At 52.8% G+C, this 12,990-nt stretch overlaps 1 protein-coding gene across 11 annotated transcripts in view; it reads left to right on the top strand.

Moving 5' to 3' along the window:
• The window catches only part of ANKS3 (ankyrin repeat and sterile alpha motif domain containing 3), a 33,634-nt gene extending 20,746 nt beyond the window's left edge, over nt 1-12,888 (top strand). For 3 of the 11 annotated variants that reach the window (XM_057750859.1, XM_057750850.1, XM_057750860.1), the window contains 10 exons: nt 1,303-1,438; nt 4,460-4,618; nt 6,347-6,484; nt 6,997-7,106; nt 7,391-7,558; nt 10,207-10,331; nt 10,734-10,875; nt 11,172-11,344; nt 11,658-11,743; nt 12,182-12,357. In XM_057750859.1, the coding sequence (XP_057606842.1) occupies nt 1,303-1,438; nt 4,460-4,618; nt 6,347-6,484; nt 6,997-7,106; nt 7,391-7,558; nt 10,207-10,331; nt 10,734-10,875; nt 11,172-11,344; nt 11,658-11,743; nt 12,182-12,351 (1,407 nt within the window). In that variant the 3' untranslated portion in view covers nt 12,352-12,357. The other 8 variants (XM_057750852.1, XM_057750851.1, XM_057750854.1 and 5 more) reach the window with 8 other exon arrangements.
• The last annotated feature ends 102 nt before the right edge of the window (nt 12,889-12,990 follow it).

The following is a 12,990-nucleotide window of genomic DNA, read 5'->3' as shown; positions in this document are numbered from 1 at the left end:
CACACTGTTGAGTATCTTGTTTTGTTTTGTTTTTTTCCCCTTGGTCGCACCATGTGGCTTATGGGATATTAGTTCCCCGAGCAGGGATCAGATCCAGGTCCACGGCAGTGAAAGCCTGAGTCTTAACCACGGACCACCAGAGAATTCCCAAGTATCCTAGTTTTTTATGGACAAATATTTTAAGTCAAAGTGGAATTCCATCATATGGAATGGTTTGTAATGTGCTTGTTTTCTCTTAACGATGTCTTGTGCACACCTGCCCATGTTGCTGTGTACACCTGGCCCTGATACATAAGTGGGAGGGTGGTGTCCCATTTTATGTGCGTTCTCGCTTATTTCACTGATCCCCTAGTGAACGACCTCTTTTCAGTTCTCACCATGTTAGATGCTTCAGGGAAGATCCTAAATATTAGTGTATATCCTTCATTATTTCCCAAGGTTAAATTCCCAGAAGTGGCATCTCTGGGTCGGAGGACACACACACTTTTCAGGTTTCAGCTGTCCGTCGCTGACTGCGCTCCAGAGCATGGGCTGATAGTCCCACTGTCAGCTACGAGACTGCATGGTTGAAGCTTTTGAAATGGAAAGCTTACTGGGCTTTTCCAGTTTCAAAAGTAAACGTGCTCATAGTAATAAATTGAGAAAATATAGATTAGGAAGATGTGAAAAATCCCCATTATCTTACTGCTTAAAAATAATATTAACAGTTTGGGCATATCTCCTTCCACTATTACTTTCTGTACACTTTTTTGTTTTTTCCTGTTTTGCGGCAGTTGTAATGTATAAATACAGTTTTGTATCGTGGTCCTTTTTGTCTTGGTTATAACTTGGTTGTTTGTAAATACCAGCATTATGGCAGTAACATAGCTGACTCTTTGCGCCTCTGAGCATTTAAGTTGCAAATATGTGGTGCAGAAGTGGAACTGTTGTGCTGAAGACCATAAGTACTTTTTAGGGCTTTGGGTAAAAGGTACCAAATTCTAGTTCAGAAGGGTGGTGCTCCTGACCCGATTATGGTTTTTAAAGGCTGGCCCTCTAGTGAATCTGTTGTCTCATTTTCTCTGTGTGAAGAGAGGTGCAGTGAGTGGGACACATGCTCCCCGTTCAGTGTGTGTCTACAGCATCAGCAAGCTGGCCCCCTCCTCCCACACTCTTGTCACTAAGTGCCTTCGCTGCTTTCTCGCAGGAATGTGGGCTTGTTGGAAGAAGCTGGGGTCCTCCTTCTTCTCCAGGGTCCACAGCCCTGAAGTGATGCTGCTTTGCAGGTTAGGTTCCTAACTCTTCTTTCACAAACTTTCACAGGGAGTCAAAGTGGACACGAGAGACCACAGTGGAGCCACAGCCCGGATGCTGGCCAAGCAGTCTGGACACATGAAGATCGTGGGGCTGATAGACGCTCACTCACCTTCTCTGCCCAAGAGCCTCTACCGGAGCCCAGGTACCTGCATCTGCGGCAAGGCCTCCTTCCCCTTTGGCTCCTGGAGCCTGACCAGGACCCGGCTGAGGGGAGAGGATGTAGAGTGTAGGGTGGGACTCCAGGCTGAGGATGAGCGGGACAGGGAGGAGGGCAGCGCACAGAGGGGATCGTTCTGGGTTTTGTTTTGACTACTTGTGGTGTTCGTTGCCATGCACATGTTTTAATTTTATGTAGTCAAATTCATCCATCTTTTATTGCCTCTGGGTTCTAAGTCACAGAAAATCTTTCCCTATGCCCTGGTTGTACAAGAATTTGCCCGTGTTTTCCCCTAGAATGTGTGTGCTTTCATTTCTGCATGTAGACCTCTGATCCGTTCGCATTGTATATTTATGTATGGTGTGAAATATGGTTTTTTCCAAATGGCTGCCCCGTTGTCTTAGCATCATGTGTTTAGAAGTCTTTTTTTTTTTTTTTTTAAGATTTTTCAATTTTTATTTATTTAATTTTTTGGCTGTGTTGGGTCTTTGTTGCTGTGCATGGGCTTTCTCGCTAGTGGGGGCTACTCTTCATTGTGGTGTGCAGGCGTCTCTAGAAGTTCATTTTTGACCTAGCGATCTGAGAGGCCATCTTTATCATATATTCTGAATTTCTGTTTGCGTTTGGGTCTGTTTCTGGACTTCTGTTCCACTGGACTCTGCACACATCAGACCCACACTGTGTAAACAACAGAGGCTTTCCCTGACATGTTCTACCAGCTGGTGGGGCCGGTCCCCCTTGTAGCTTTCCTTTTCGTGTTTGCTGGCACTTACTTTTCTGTGTGAACTTGAGCATCAACTTGTCTAGCTCCTTAAAAACAATTTTTGAGATTGTGGCAGATTTACAGATTAACTACTTCTCTATGTTGTCATCCTGTCTAAGACCAAGGGATGTCCTTTTGTTCAAATGTACTTTTGTATCTTACAGGAGGGTTTTAAATTTTTCCTCAAACACGTTTTGTATGTAACTGAAGTTCATTCCTGAGTGTCTGATTTTTGCCGTTGCTGTTGTAAACGCACTGTCCCTCTAATGCTGCCGTCACAGCCTGCAACTGCTTGTTGTCTGTGCAGAGGAAGTAGCTGGTATCTGTCCATGGTTCTGTGTTCTCCTGCCTTACTGAGTTCTTTCATCATCTGAATTAGTTTTATTTATTGATTCTCTGGGGTTTTCCAGGTACACTGCCATAAACGCTACGTATGGAGATGGATTGACTACTTTTCTCCTGGTTTTTATACTGCAGGTTTCTTGGCTGTCATTACACCAGCCCCTCTAGCTCCCCACTGAATGAGGTGGAGGCAGTAGGCATTCACTCAGGCCCTGATCTTAGCAGAAATACCACATTAAGTAAGATGCTGGCTTGCAAAGTAAGGCCTACATATATATTATCATGTCATTTCCTGTACTCTTGAATGTTTTTATAGGGTAAGTGCTGAATTTTGTCAAAAGTGTTTTCAACATCTATGGAGATGACTGTGAATTTTCTCCTTAGATCTATTATAGATCTCCTTAGATCAATAACAGTGCATTATGTTAATGAATTTCCTAATAACGAACCAACTTTACATTCTTGGCATAAATCCCACTTGGTGCATTATTTTCTTAACGTGGTTTTGGATTCTGTTAATATTTTATTAATTTTGTATGGACATTCATGAGTGATGTTTTTCTGTGATTTTCTTTTGTTCTGTCTTTATCAGGTATAGGTCTCAATAGTATACTTGCTTCATAGAAAGAACTGGAAAGTTTCTCTCCCTTTCTGTGCCCTAGAACAGTTTACATAGCATGGGTCCCATAGGTCTTTGAAGGATTCTCCTGTGAGACCATCTGGGCCTAGGCTTTACCCGCATCTCTCTTCTGTGTGGTTTTTTTCCCAGACCCGCTAGTCTCTGTGCAGGGAATGGGGTGAGCGCTGACTCTCTGATGGAGCGGGTGCTGTCTCCTCCTGGGTGTCAGGGATGCTGGTGTCTGCGGGGCTCCCTGCTCTCTGGGCCGCACTGAGGTGTGGGGTTCACGTGGTTCTGTTTGTTCTGCTAACTGTGCAGGTTCGAGGGGCTGTGCCAGGAGGTCCAGACTCGTGGAGCCACCTTTTCCTTGGCTCCCCTACCGAAAATTCATTTTTTGACTCCTTCAGCTTCTGCTTGGAGAGACCCCAGTCTCCTCCTGGCAGCATAGATCCTGGGGTGTGAGGGAGGGGTCCACTCGGGGTCACTGGCCTGGGCTTGGAAGCTGGGCCAGTGACTCTCGCTCTCAGGCAGTGGCTGGGCTGAGCCTTCATTTCACATCTGAGTGAGCCGCTGCCTTCCCAGCCTCAGGGCTGTTTTGTAACAGACACCGGCACACAGGGGTTGCAGTGGTAATGAGGGGCTTCTCTGCCAGTCTCCACTGCAGTTCACCAACTCCAAAGTGAGATCTTACCCAATGGGAGCCTTCTACAAATAAAACCCTGAATTTGTCTTCTAGGTATAATGAAATACGGAAAACAATGAAAAGCTATCAAATGCTGACAGCTGTGGGCACACTGAGCTCTTCAGCTCAGATGGGTGGTGATTTGAAATTATTTCGTAAAACAGCACACAGAGCCATCGTGTGGCACTTGTTTCCCGAGAATTTGTTCAGGTTGAGAATAGAAAATTGCTTAGAAGTGACTAATGTTGCCATATGTTTATGAAGAGATGGATCTTACTGTCAGCTCAGCTTAGAACCGGATGTATTTCTGACAGTAAACAATATTTACATGCTTGTAAAGAATCCTGGGAACAGAGAGGGATGAGTTGGATCTCCTCATCCTGCTTAACCGTCTTGCTGCCCGCCCACAGCTGTCCCTGTGGCCCGTCTGAGCAGTGGACCCGCCCATTGTGGTATTTCTTACAGGTGACATCCTGGGAACACTTTTCTTCTTAATTTAGGAAAATCAATTACAGTGATTTCTCCTCCAGTTCGTTATGAGGATTAGTAAATTAGTCCGTCACTGAACAAACTGTCTTAATTTTGGTGTCTGACCCACAGGAAAATATGAAGATCTGAGCTCTTCAGATGAATCCTGCCCCGTCCCTCAGAGACAGAGGCCCTGTCGGAAGAAGGGTCTCAGCATCCACGAGGGGCCGCGAGCCTTGGCCAGGATCACGGCTATTGGACTTGGGGGCAGGATGCAGCAGCCTTGCTATGGTGAGTGCCCCGCCATCCCGGTGGCTTCGACACCGTGGTCTCGGATTCTGTCTGAGAGAACAAGTGACACTCAGGCTTCTGACATGGGGGCCACCGGCTGGGAGCAGCAGCTCGAGAACTCAGAATTGACCACAGGGTGGAGACACATCAGTCACTGGCTTGCTCTCGGGTTTTGGTTCATCGTTTGAGTTTCCTTCCCATTGGTTAAAATTACAAATAGAACTTTCTCTCCTGTAGGAGAGACATAGCTGAGCTTGGATCCATCCCCCATGTGGGTGGGTCAGCCCAGCAGGGAGAGTGTGACCATTGAGTCTCCCTCCTGTCTCTGCTGCATCCCCTGGCGAGGACTCTGCCCTCATGCTTTTTTCTCAGGGTGTGGATTTGAGAACTGTCTGAAGGTGCACACACCTGGTGGGCCAGAACCCTAGACCCCAAGTTTCTAGATGGCCTGAGTTTTTGTCAGACCGTCAGCGCCTGAGTGTTGAGTGCATCGCTCTTAGGGAGCACAGGCGCAGAGTTCTTGGGGCAAGTTGGCCTTGATGTTTTTCTCTCGCCCTGGCCTGACCGAGTGACCAGACATTAGTGTGGGTGTCTCACCCATCAGTGGCCAGGCTGCTGGTCTAGCGAGCAGCCCTCGGAACCCCCTCCCAGCCAGGAGACCATGTGAGGACTTGATTCCCTTCTCAGACTCTTGGAGGGTGTCCTGGTGCTGGCTGGTAACTCCAGGCCTGCCTCCCGGCATCTGGGGGGCTGATTGGTGAGCTGGTGCCACGGGCAAGGGCACAGGTGTCTGGTCTGGCGGTTGGGAGTACGGGGCGCTGGGATGAACGGCAGAGTCTGTTCCATTGGAGGAGCCCAGGCCACCTGTCCCACCTGCACTGTGGCCGGGGCGTAGGAAGGAGCGTTCACCAGCTTCTCCGCTCTGGCCTTTCAGGAGATTCTGTTTTTCCTCTTACACCGTGTGATAATTTAGTTTTCTGTAAGTGCATATATTCTCTTTGCCAAAAGTTAAACATTTTTGAGTGATAAATAGTGTGTGCTGATTGTAAAAAATCTCTAACTTCAGAAGGGTATAAAGAAGAAAATAAGTTAACCTGTGGTCCCACCAGCCAGGCTTTTTCATGCAAACACATGTACTTTCTGTGGGGCAGGGGCAAAGCTGGAATTAAACACTCTGGTTTGTGTTCTGCCTCTTCTTGTTTTCTCGCAGGCGGATGCATTCAGAAGTTATGTAATTCATCGTCGCTGCTGTTAATGTTTAGCCAGGGCCTCTTACCTTCCTGCTCAGCTGGCTGGGGTTGACTGGCCCCTGTGCTGGAAGGTTGCAGGGGCCGTGTAGGCTGGTGTGTGTGTGAGAGTAGGTGTTTCCAGCTGCAGGAACACCTCGTGGTATAGTTTTCCTTTGACTCAGGAATCTGTAAATACAGCTTACCGTTTCCTACTTTGTCCTCTCAGCAAAGCAGCAGCGTGGCATGATGGAGAGGCTGCCGCTGCCCGGCCTGGCCCCGTGTGCACCCACTGCTGGGCACAAATTGGTTGCTAACCCCTTGGAGCCTGTTTCCTCACCTGCACACGGCACGGTGCTGGCCAGGTCACCGTGGCGAGTAGAGAATGCTGTCCTGGGGCTTCCCTCGCCGAGCTCCCTCTGAGGAGGTGGTCGCCTGTGGAAGGAAGAACTCATCTTGCCTTTGCGTTTGTGTGGATTTATGTGCCCCATTCTGTCCACAGAACAGGTGCCTCCACGGGGCTATGTCACCTTCAACAGCAGCGATGAGAACTCCCTGGAAGAGGGGGGCCTCTGCTACAGGGATGTCACCTCCCCCATCAACGAGCGGGACGTGGAGAGCAGCAGCAGCAGCAGCCGGGGTACGTGCGCCCACCCCGCCCCACGGCTCCAGCGGGGCCACGGCCCTGGGACGGGTCCGTCCGGCAGAGGAGAGGGTGAACGTTAGAGAAGGTACTGGCTCTTGTGAGGAGAGTCAAAGAATCTGGTGTGGGGCTAGGCGAGGAGACGTCTCTCCCAGGGTCTCTCCACGCAGGGTCAGGGAGTCCGTCCACACAGGTTTAGCCCTTGCTGGATAAGTCCTCAGGAAGTGTCTTCATATGTTACGTGCATCGTTCATGCCACAGCTGGTTACCAAGTGCCCCGTGTGCCGGGCACTGTCTGGATGCTTGGATTTGTTGGTGGGCAGTGCAGACAAACCCTGCCGGGTATAAGAGGGAGGGCCTGGCCCGGCAGTCCGCGTGAAGCAGAAGCAAACACTGAACAATTAGAGGGGCCAGGGAACCCTGTGGTGGGAGCAGCTCGGGGACAGGGCTCTGGGGACTCACCATGGGTGAGGCCTGTGGTCAGGCATCCTCGTCTTCGCCATTGTCAGAAGAGCACGCCTTCTGTGCCAACCTCGGGGCCGCACGGAGCAGCAGCAGCAGCGAGGGCCTGACCCGGGCCCCGGGACTCAGCAGCGAGGCCTCCCTGGAGAGCAACGAGGTGACCTCCCCCCCCTCGCTCTCCCCCCTCCCCTCTCCTGGCGTGGTGGGGGCTGTGTCACAGTTCCCTTGAGGTGCGTGTCCACGCTGTGCCATGGGGGCCGTCACCGGGGAGGCCTCTGTGACAGGTGGGGGAGCTTCGGGAAGAGTGTTGGACCTTCCCCACCATGAGGGGCGCGCGCAGATGAAGCTGCAGACGCTGGCGGTGGGGCAGGGACAGGAGCCTGGACACAGCACGCCAGCTGCCTGCCCGCAGTTACTTCAAACACATATCTCTTGCCACAGGATTCGGATCATGCGCGGAAAAGCTCAGTTCGCAAACAAACTAAAAGCTACATGAAGATCAAGAATCGTTACAGCAGCAGCGACAGCCAGTGGCCTCCGGGCACCGGCACTTCCTGTGCCCCGGGATCGATCCCCCAGACTGACAGGCCCCCCTATTCAGGACCCCAGGTAAGACCGTGGGGCTTTTTGTGATTTGTGAGGCATTTGTGTGTACTTCCTGTGGGCCCAGCACTGTTGAGAAAAAAGAGTGGGGTGGTTTTCTCCACATGCCCTAGAACGCTACTTGGGCTGAGGATTCCTAATGGTGAGAGGGGCAAGTTGCCAGGTTTCTGTTTGTCCCTTTCCACGGAGGGGTCCCTCTCTCCTCCGGGGTTTCCATGCTCAGCTCAGCCTCCCTGAGCCTGGGGAGGAGAAACACAGGACCAGCATCACAGAGATGCTTGCAGGCAACAGTGACAGGCTGCATGGGAAGCAGAGGCAAAGTGGCACTTAGGACTTAACAAGAACTGCGATTGCTGCCTTTTTCATCACAGCCGCTCTGGCTAGGTGGTTTGTCCAGGATTATAGGTGCGACAACAGCGCCACTGCCTAGTGTGTTCTCCTGCCTCTGTGGGCATAGGTGGTACAAAGATGGAAGAGAGGCCAGTATTCGTCATTTACTAAAGTCACAGCTCTGCTGTTCACTAAAAGCCTATGATTTTGCTGATTTCTCCCTGCAGCCCGTCTGGGAAGCTCTCTCCAGGGCTTGTATTCCCAGGCTCAGTCAGCAGCTGACCTCTTGATGCTTTAAACACATGTTGATTGGAGACTTTTTTTTTTTTTTTTTTTTTTTTTTTGCTGTGTTGGGTCTTCGTTGCTGCATGCGGGCTTTCTCTAGTTGGGGGGTGTGGGGGCTACTCTTTGTTGTGGTGCGAGGGCTTCTCATTGCAGTGGCTTCTCTTGTTACAGAGCATGGGTTCTAGGTGTGTAGGCTTCAGTAGTTGCAGCATGCAGGCTCAGTAGTTGCGGCATGTGGGTCCTAGAGCATGTGGGCTTCAGTAGTTGTGGCTCACAGGCTCAGTAGCTGTGGCTCGCAGGCTCAGTAGTTGTGGCTCGCAGGCTCTAGATCACAGGCTCAGTAATTGTGGTGCACAGGCTTAGTTGCTCTGTGCCATGTGGGAATCTTCCCAGAGCAGGGATCAAACCTGTGTCCCCTGCACTGGCAGGCAAACTGTTAACTACTGTGCCACCAAAGCCCCTTAATTGGAGATTTTAAATCAGCTTCTTAAAATTTGTTCCAAGATTTGGTGTATGTGCTTGGTAGAGGAGCCAGTGGGGCGAAGTGACCTACTTCTGGATCGGGGTTTCCTATGTAGCAGCGCAGCTCCCTCACTGCCATCTACTGAAAGTCAGCCTTTGACATAGGGTTTGTAAAAGAAAAACAAAAAGATGAATGCCCGCGCACCTAGAGCCCATGCTCAACAATAAGAGAACCCACCGCAATGAGAAGCCCACACACTACAACGAAGAGTAGCCTCTGCTCACCACAACTGGAGAAAGCCCGCATGCAGCAAGAAGACACAATGCAGCCAAAAATAAATTAAAGTAACAGAAATAAAAATGAACCAAATAGAAATTTTGGAACTGAAAGTACAATAATTGAAATGAAAATTTCACTAGAGGGGCTCAACAGAAGGTTTAAGCACACAGAAGAGAGAATCAGAAAACTTAACATAGGTCACTTGAGGTTATCCAGTCCAAGAAACAGAAAGAAGAATGAGGAAAAACGAACAGAAACTTGTGAGACATCAGCAAGTATGACAACATGCATGTAATGGTGTTCCTGGGGAGGAGGGAGAGAAACGCAGAAAAAATGTTTTAAAATAGCCAAATCTTATCAGGAGAAATAAAAAGATTACATCCACTGACAGTCTGTGGGGCCAAGGCAGACTAAACCCTGGAGAAACATCTAAAGGTGCGAGTGCAAGTTAAGAAAAAACAGCCTCTCAGATAGTGGAAATTTTTGTTTTGGGATCCAAGAACACGATCTGGGGATCAAATACCAGACATTGGTACCTACGGCTTGGACCTCTATGTGGTGCTGGGGAGACCAGGTTTCAGCATCGCAGACATGACGTGCAGGACAGGATGCGTTGGGGCCAAACACAGAATCAGCAAAGAGGAGGCCATGTGCTGGTCCCAGCAGAAATGTCATGGGATCATCCTTCCTGGCAAATAAATTCCCATTTTTATCCAAAAGGCCAAAAAAAAGTTTTCAGTGAAAAAAGCCAAATCTTCCCAGATTTGATCAAAAAAATGAATCTGCACATCCAAGAAGCTGAATGAACTCTAAGCATCACAAAACAGAATCTTGGAGCAAGAGACAAGTGACTCAGCACATATGAGGGGATCTCCAGACGAGTAACAACATACCTCTCATCAGAAACCATGGGGACCGGAAGATATGGGATGACATGTTAACCAAGAGTGCGACATCCAGCAAAGTCTCTCCCCCAGGATGGAGAAATGACAGTCCTGGGCCAGCAGAGACTGAGAGGAGCTGCTGCTGCAGACCTGCCCCAGGGTGTGCTTCCTGCTGCAGTGAAGAGCCTGGTCCAGAGATGTGGTGGGCTGACTGTGGCTCTGGATGCCCTGCCCTGCCTGAGGACGTGGGGTGGGGGCGGGGCAGCCCCGGGTCTCTGCCAAACTTGGAGGTCAGCAGGGCTCAGGACAGGACAGGCACTCAGCAGGAGAAAGGCGACTCTGTGATTCCTTTTCTTGCCCATATCTTCGTGGCCCACCTGTCCTTTGACCTGCCCTGGATCCTCACTCTCTAGGACCTCGCCACGCTGCTGGAGCAGATCGGCTGTCTGAAGTACCTGCAGGTGTTTGAGGAGCAGGACGTGGACCTCCGGATCTTTCTGACCCTCACTGAGAGCGACCTGAAGGAAATTGGCATCACGTAAGTCCCAGGGTCTCTGTGGCCACGACGCCTAGGAACTAGCTGAGGTGCAGCTCACAGCCTGTCCCTGCCGTCAGCTGTCCACCCCTGCAGCTGCTCCCATCAGATGGCGGCAGCTTGGGTCCCGAGGTCCTGAGCTGGCCTGGCAGACACTGCTGCACTCAGGGCACCCACACATTTTCCCATCATCCACCTCTGAGAACACCCTGAGCAGCCACAGCTCCCTGTCCGGTGAAAGCAGCTGGCAGGACAGGCGGGTCACCATGCCTCAGGACACTTCCTGTCCTCTGTCCCAGGATCCTGGGGCTACCCTTCAAAGCTGGGACCTTTCTAGGGGGTCGTCTTGGTAGAGCCTCCACATCCAGCGGGGGCTGATCTGTGTCCTCTCACTCCCCATTGCAGGTTGTTTGGGCCCAAGAGGAAGATGACCTCTGCCATCGCCCGCTGGCACAGCAGCGCCCGGCCCCCCAGTGATGCCCTGGAGCTGGCCTACGCTGACCGGCTTGAAGCTGAGATGCAGGAGCTTGCCATCCAGCTGCACAAAGTAAGTGCGGTGCTGGGGTGCCCAGAGTCAGTGGAGAGCAGGAGCCAGGGCAGCGAGGGCAGGAAGCAATCACAGCTCGGATGCAGCAGACAGCGTGTGTGTGGTGGGGGCAGGGTGCAGGCAGCACCCACTGCAGGGCTCGCAGAGCACCCAGGGCAGGGGTGCTCTGAGGTGGAGACAGGTCCCCCCAGGCCAGGAGAGGAGGCAGCAGTCCAACAGAGGAGATGGACCCTGGGGTTGGGGGACCCAGCCTGAGTGGTCATCCCTGTCCCGCACCTGCCCCTCTCCTGCTGTAGCGCTGTGAGGAGGTGGAGGCCATGCGGGGCCTGGTGTCACAGGAGCAAGAGCTGCGGGCCGTGGTGGAGAGCTGCCTCCTGGAGCAGGATGGTGCCCGCAAGGACATCCATGCACAGTTGCAGGAGACCTGGGCCCTTGCCCAGGATGCTGCGCTCGTTCTGGACCAGCTGCGGTGAGTGGGTGTCCAGGTTGCTCCCTGGGCCAGAGCCAGGCTGTGTCACTGCTTCCTCCAGATTCTTCCACCAGTGGGTCATTTTCAGGGCCTCCTGAAGTCATTGCCACCCCCATTCCATCTGGCTGCCCTGCCCTGCAGGGCAGACCAGGCAGCAGAGGGGCCCCTGTGCGAGTTTTTCTCTGCCCGGGCCACACAGGCACAGGCTCGCAGGGTACACAGGGCAGAGCCCCACCTCACACTCGGGGAGGAAGAGGGTGCCTGCACTCGCCTGGCCTCTCCCCTCACCAGTGCTTGGTCTCATGTCTGGCAGAGCCTGTCAAGCCGAGCTGTCCGCCCGAGTGCAACTGGACGAATCCCCACTCAAGGCCACGCTAGGCCCAGGCCTCCCCACAGCTGGTAAGGAGAGCAGCATCCTGGCTCTGAACAGGCAGACAGAGGGCAGGGATGCTTCCCCAGGCCAGGTTTTACCACCTGTCTCAGTGTGGTTGTCACACTGACACCCTCCCAGATCCCCTCACATGCCCAAGCCCATGTCCTCACTGTCCCTCCTGATGGCCTTTGGGCCGTGGCTGCCTGCACTGTCCAAGACATCAAGTGACGTATGCAGCCCCTGGCTGGGCCCCCCCAGGGCATAGCCCAGCAGGGTCCCTCACGCACTCACCCCTGGTGATGACTGGCTGCCCCTCCCTGCAGGGCAGACTCACCAGCTGTCAGCGCTTTGCTTCACGATTTGGAGGGGAACACGCTGCTCTAACTAGGGGGATGTGTGGCACTGACAGGTGGACGGGTCCCCTGGTCCCAGACCCCAGGCCCACCCAGCCCTCTGCCCTACAGACCCCAAAGGCTGGCAGGCCTCCTTGCAGGCCCTGAGCCTCCCTGAGCTGTCAGGAGCCCTGGAGGATCGAGTCCGGGAGATGGGTGAGTCCAGGGGGCTGGACAGCCCACCGGGCCCTCAAGATCATCCATTCCTGTGCCCTCACGCCTTCGAGACTGTGAAGCAGTAACTCTGCTCCCGTCCTCAGGGCGAGTGCTGTGCTCAGTTACCCAGAGCCTGGAGAAGCTACAAGTGCTCAATGGGAAGGAGAAGTGGCGGGAGCCTTAGCCGGGGGGACGGTGAGTGTCTGTCAGCCCAGGACCCCGGCCCAGAGAGCAGGGCGGCTGGGCGGCCAAGGGAGCACCCCCTTCAGTTTTCCTTTCCCTTCTCAGGATCTGACGTGGGGTGACTGATCCACCCTGAAGCTGTGTGCCCAGAGGACAGGAGGGCAGCAAGCAGCGCGTGGGCGGCTGCAACGGCCAGGGCCAGAGGATCGGGCCCCAGGAGCAGCCGGCAGACAGGCAGAACGGGGCTGTGGCCAGTGTGAAGGCAGCGAGGCCCGCACTGAGGCAGGACGAGGGCCTCTTGTTCAGACCTGGGAGTGGGGCCCAGAGCAGGCAGGACCTTGGGGAGAGTGCATCCCCACACACCGCAGGCGCCACACAGGTGAGGGCTGGGGCGCCTGGGCAGCATATATCATTTGCTGGAAAATAAAATTTAAGATTGGCTGGTGAGGGGTTCAGTTCTGGTCCCACAGCCTGCAGCACTGGCTGAGAAACCGCAGCAAGAGGAAAGCTGTGCCAGGGCCCTTGCTCCAGCGTACTGTGCT

This window comes from Hippopotamus amphibius, chromosome 9 (assembly GCF_030028045.1).
Source record: "Hippopotamus amphibius kiboko isolate mHipAmp2 chromosome 9, mHipAmp2.hap2, whole genome shotgun sequence".
Lineage (NCBI taxonomy): Eukaryota > Metazoa > Chordata > Mammalia > Artiodactyla > Hippopotamidae > Hippopotamus > Hippopotamus amphibius.
The sequence above is the reverse complement of the archived record's forward strand: the minus strand, read 5'-3'. Positions and strand labels throughout refer to the sequence as shown.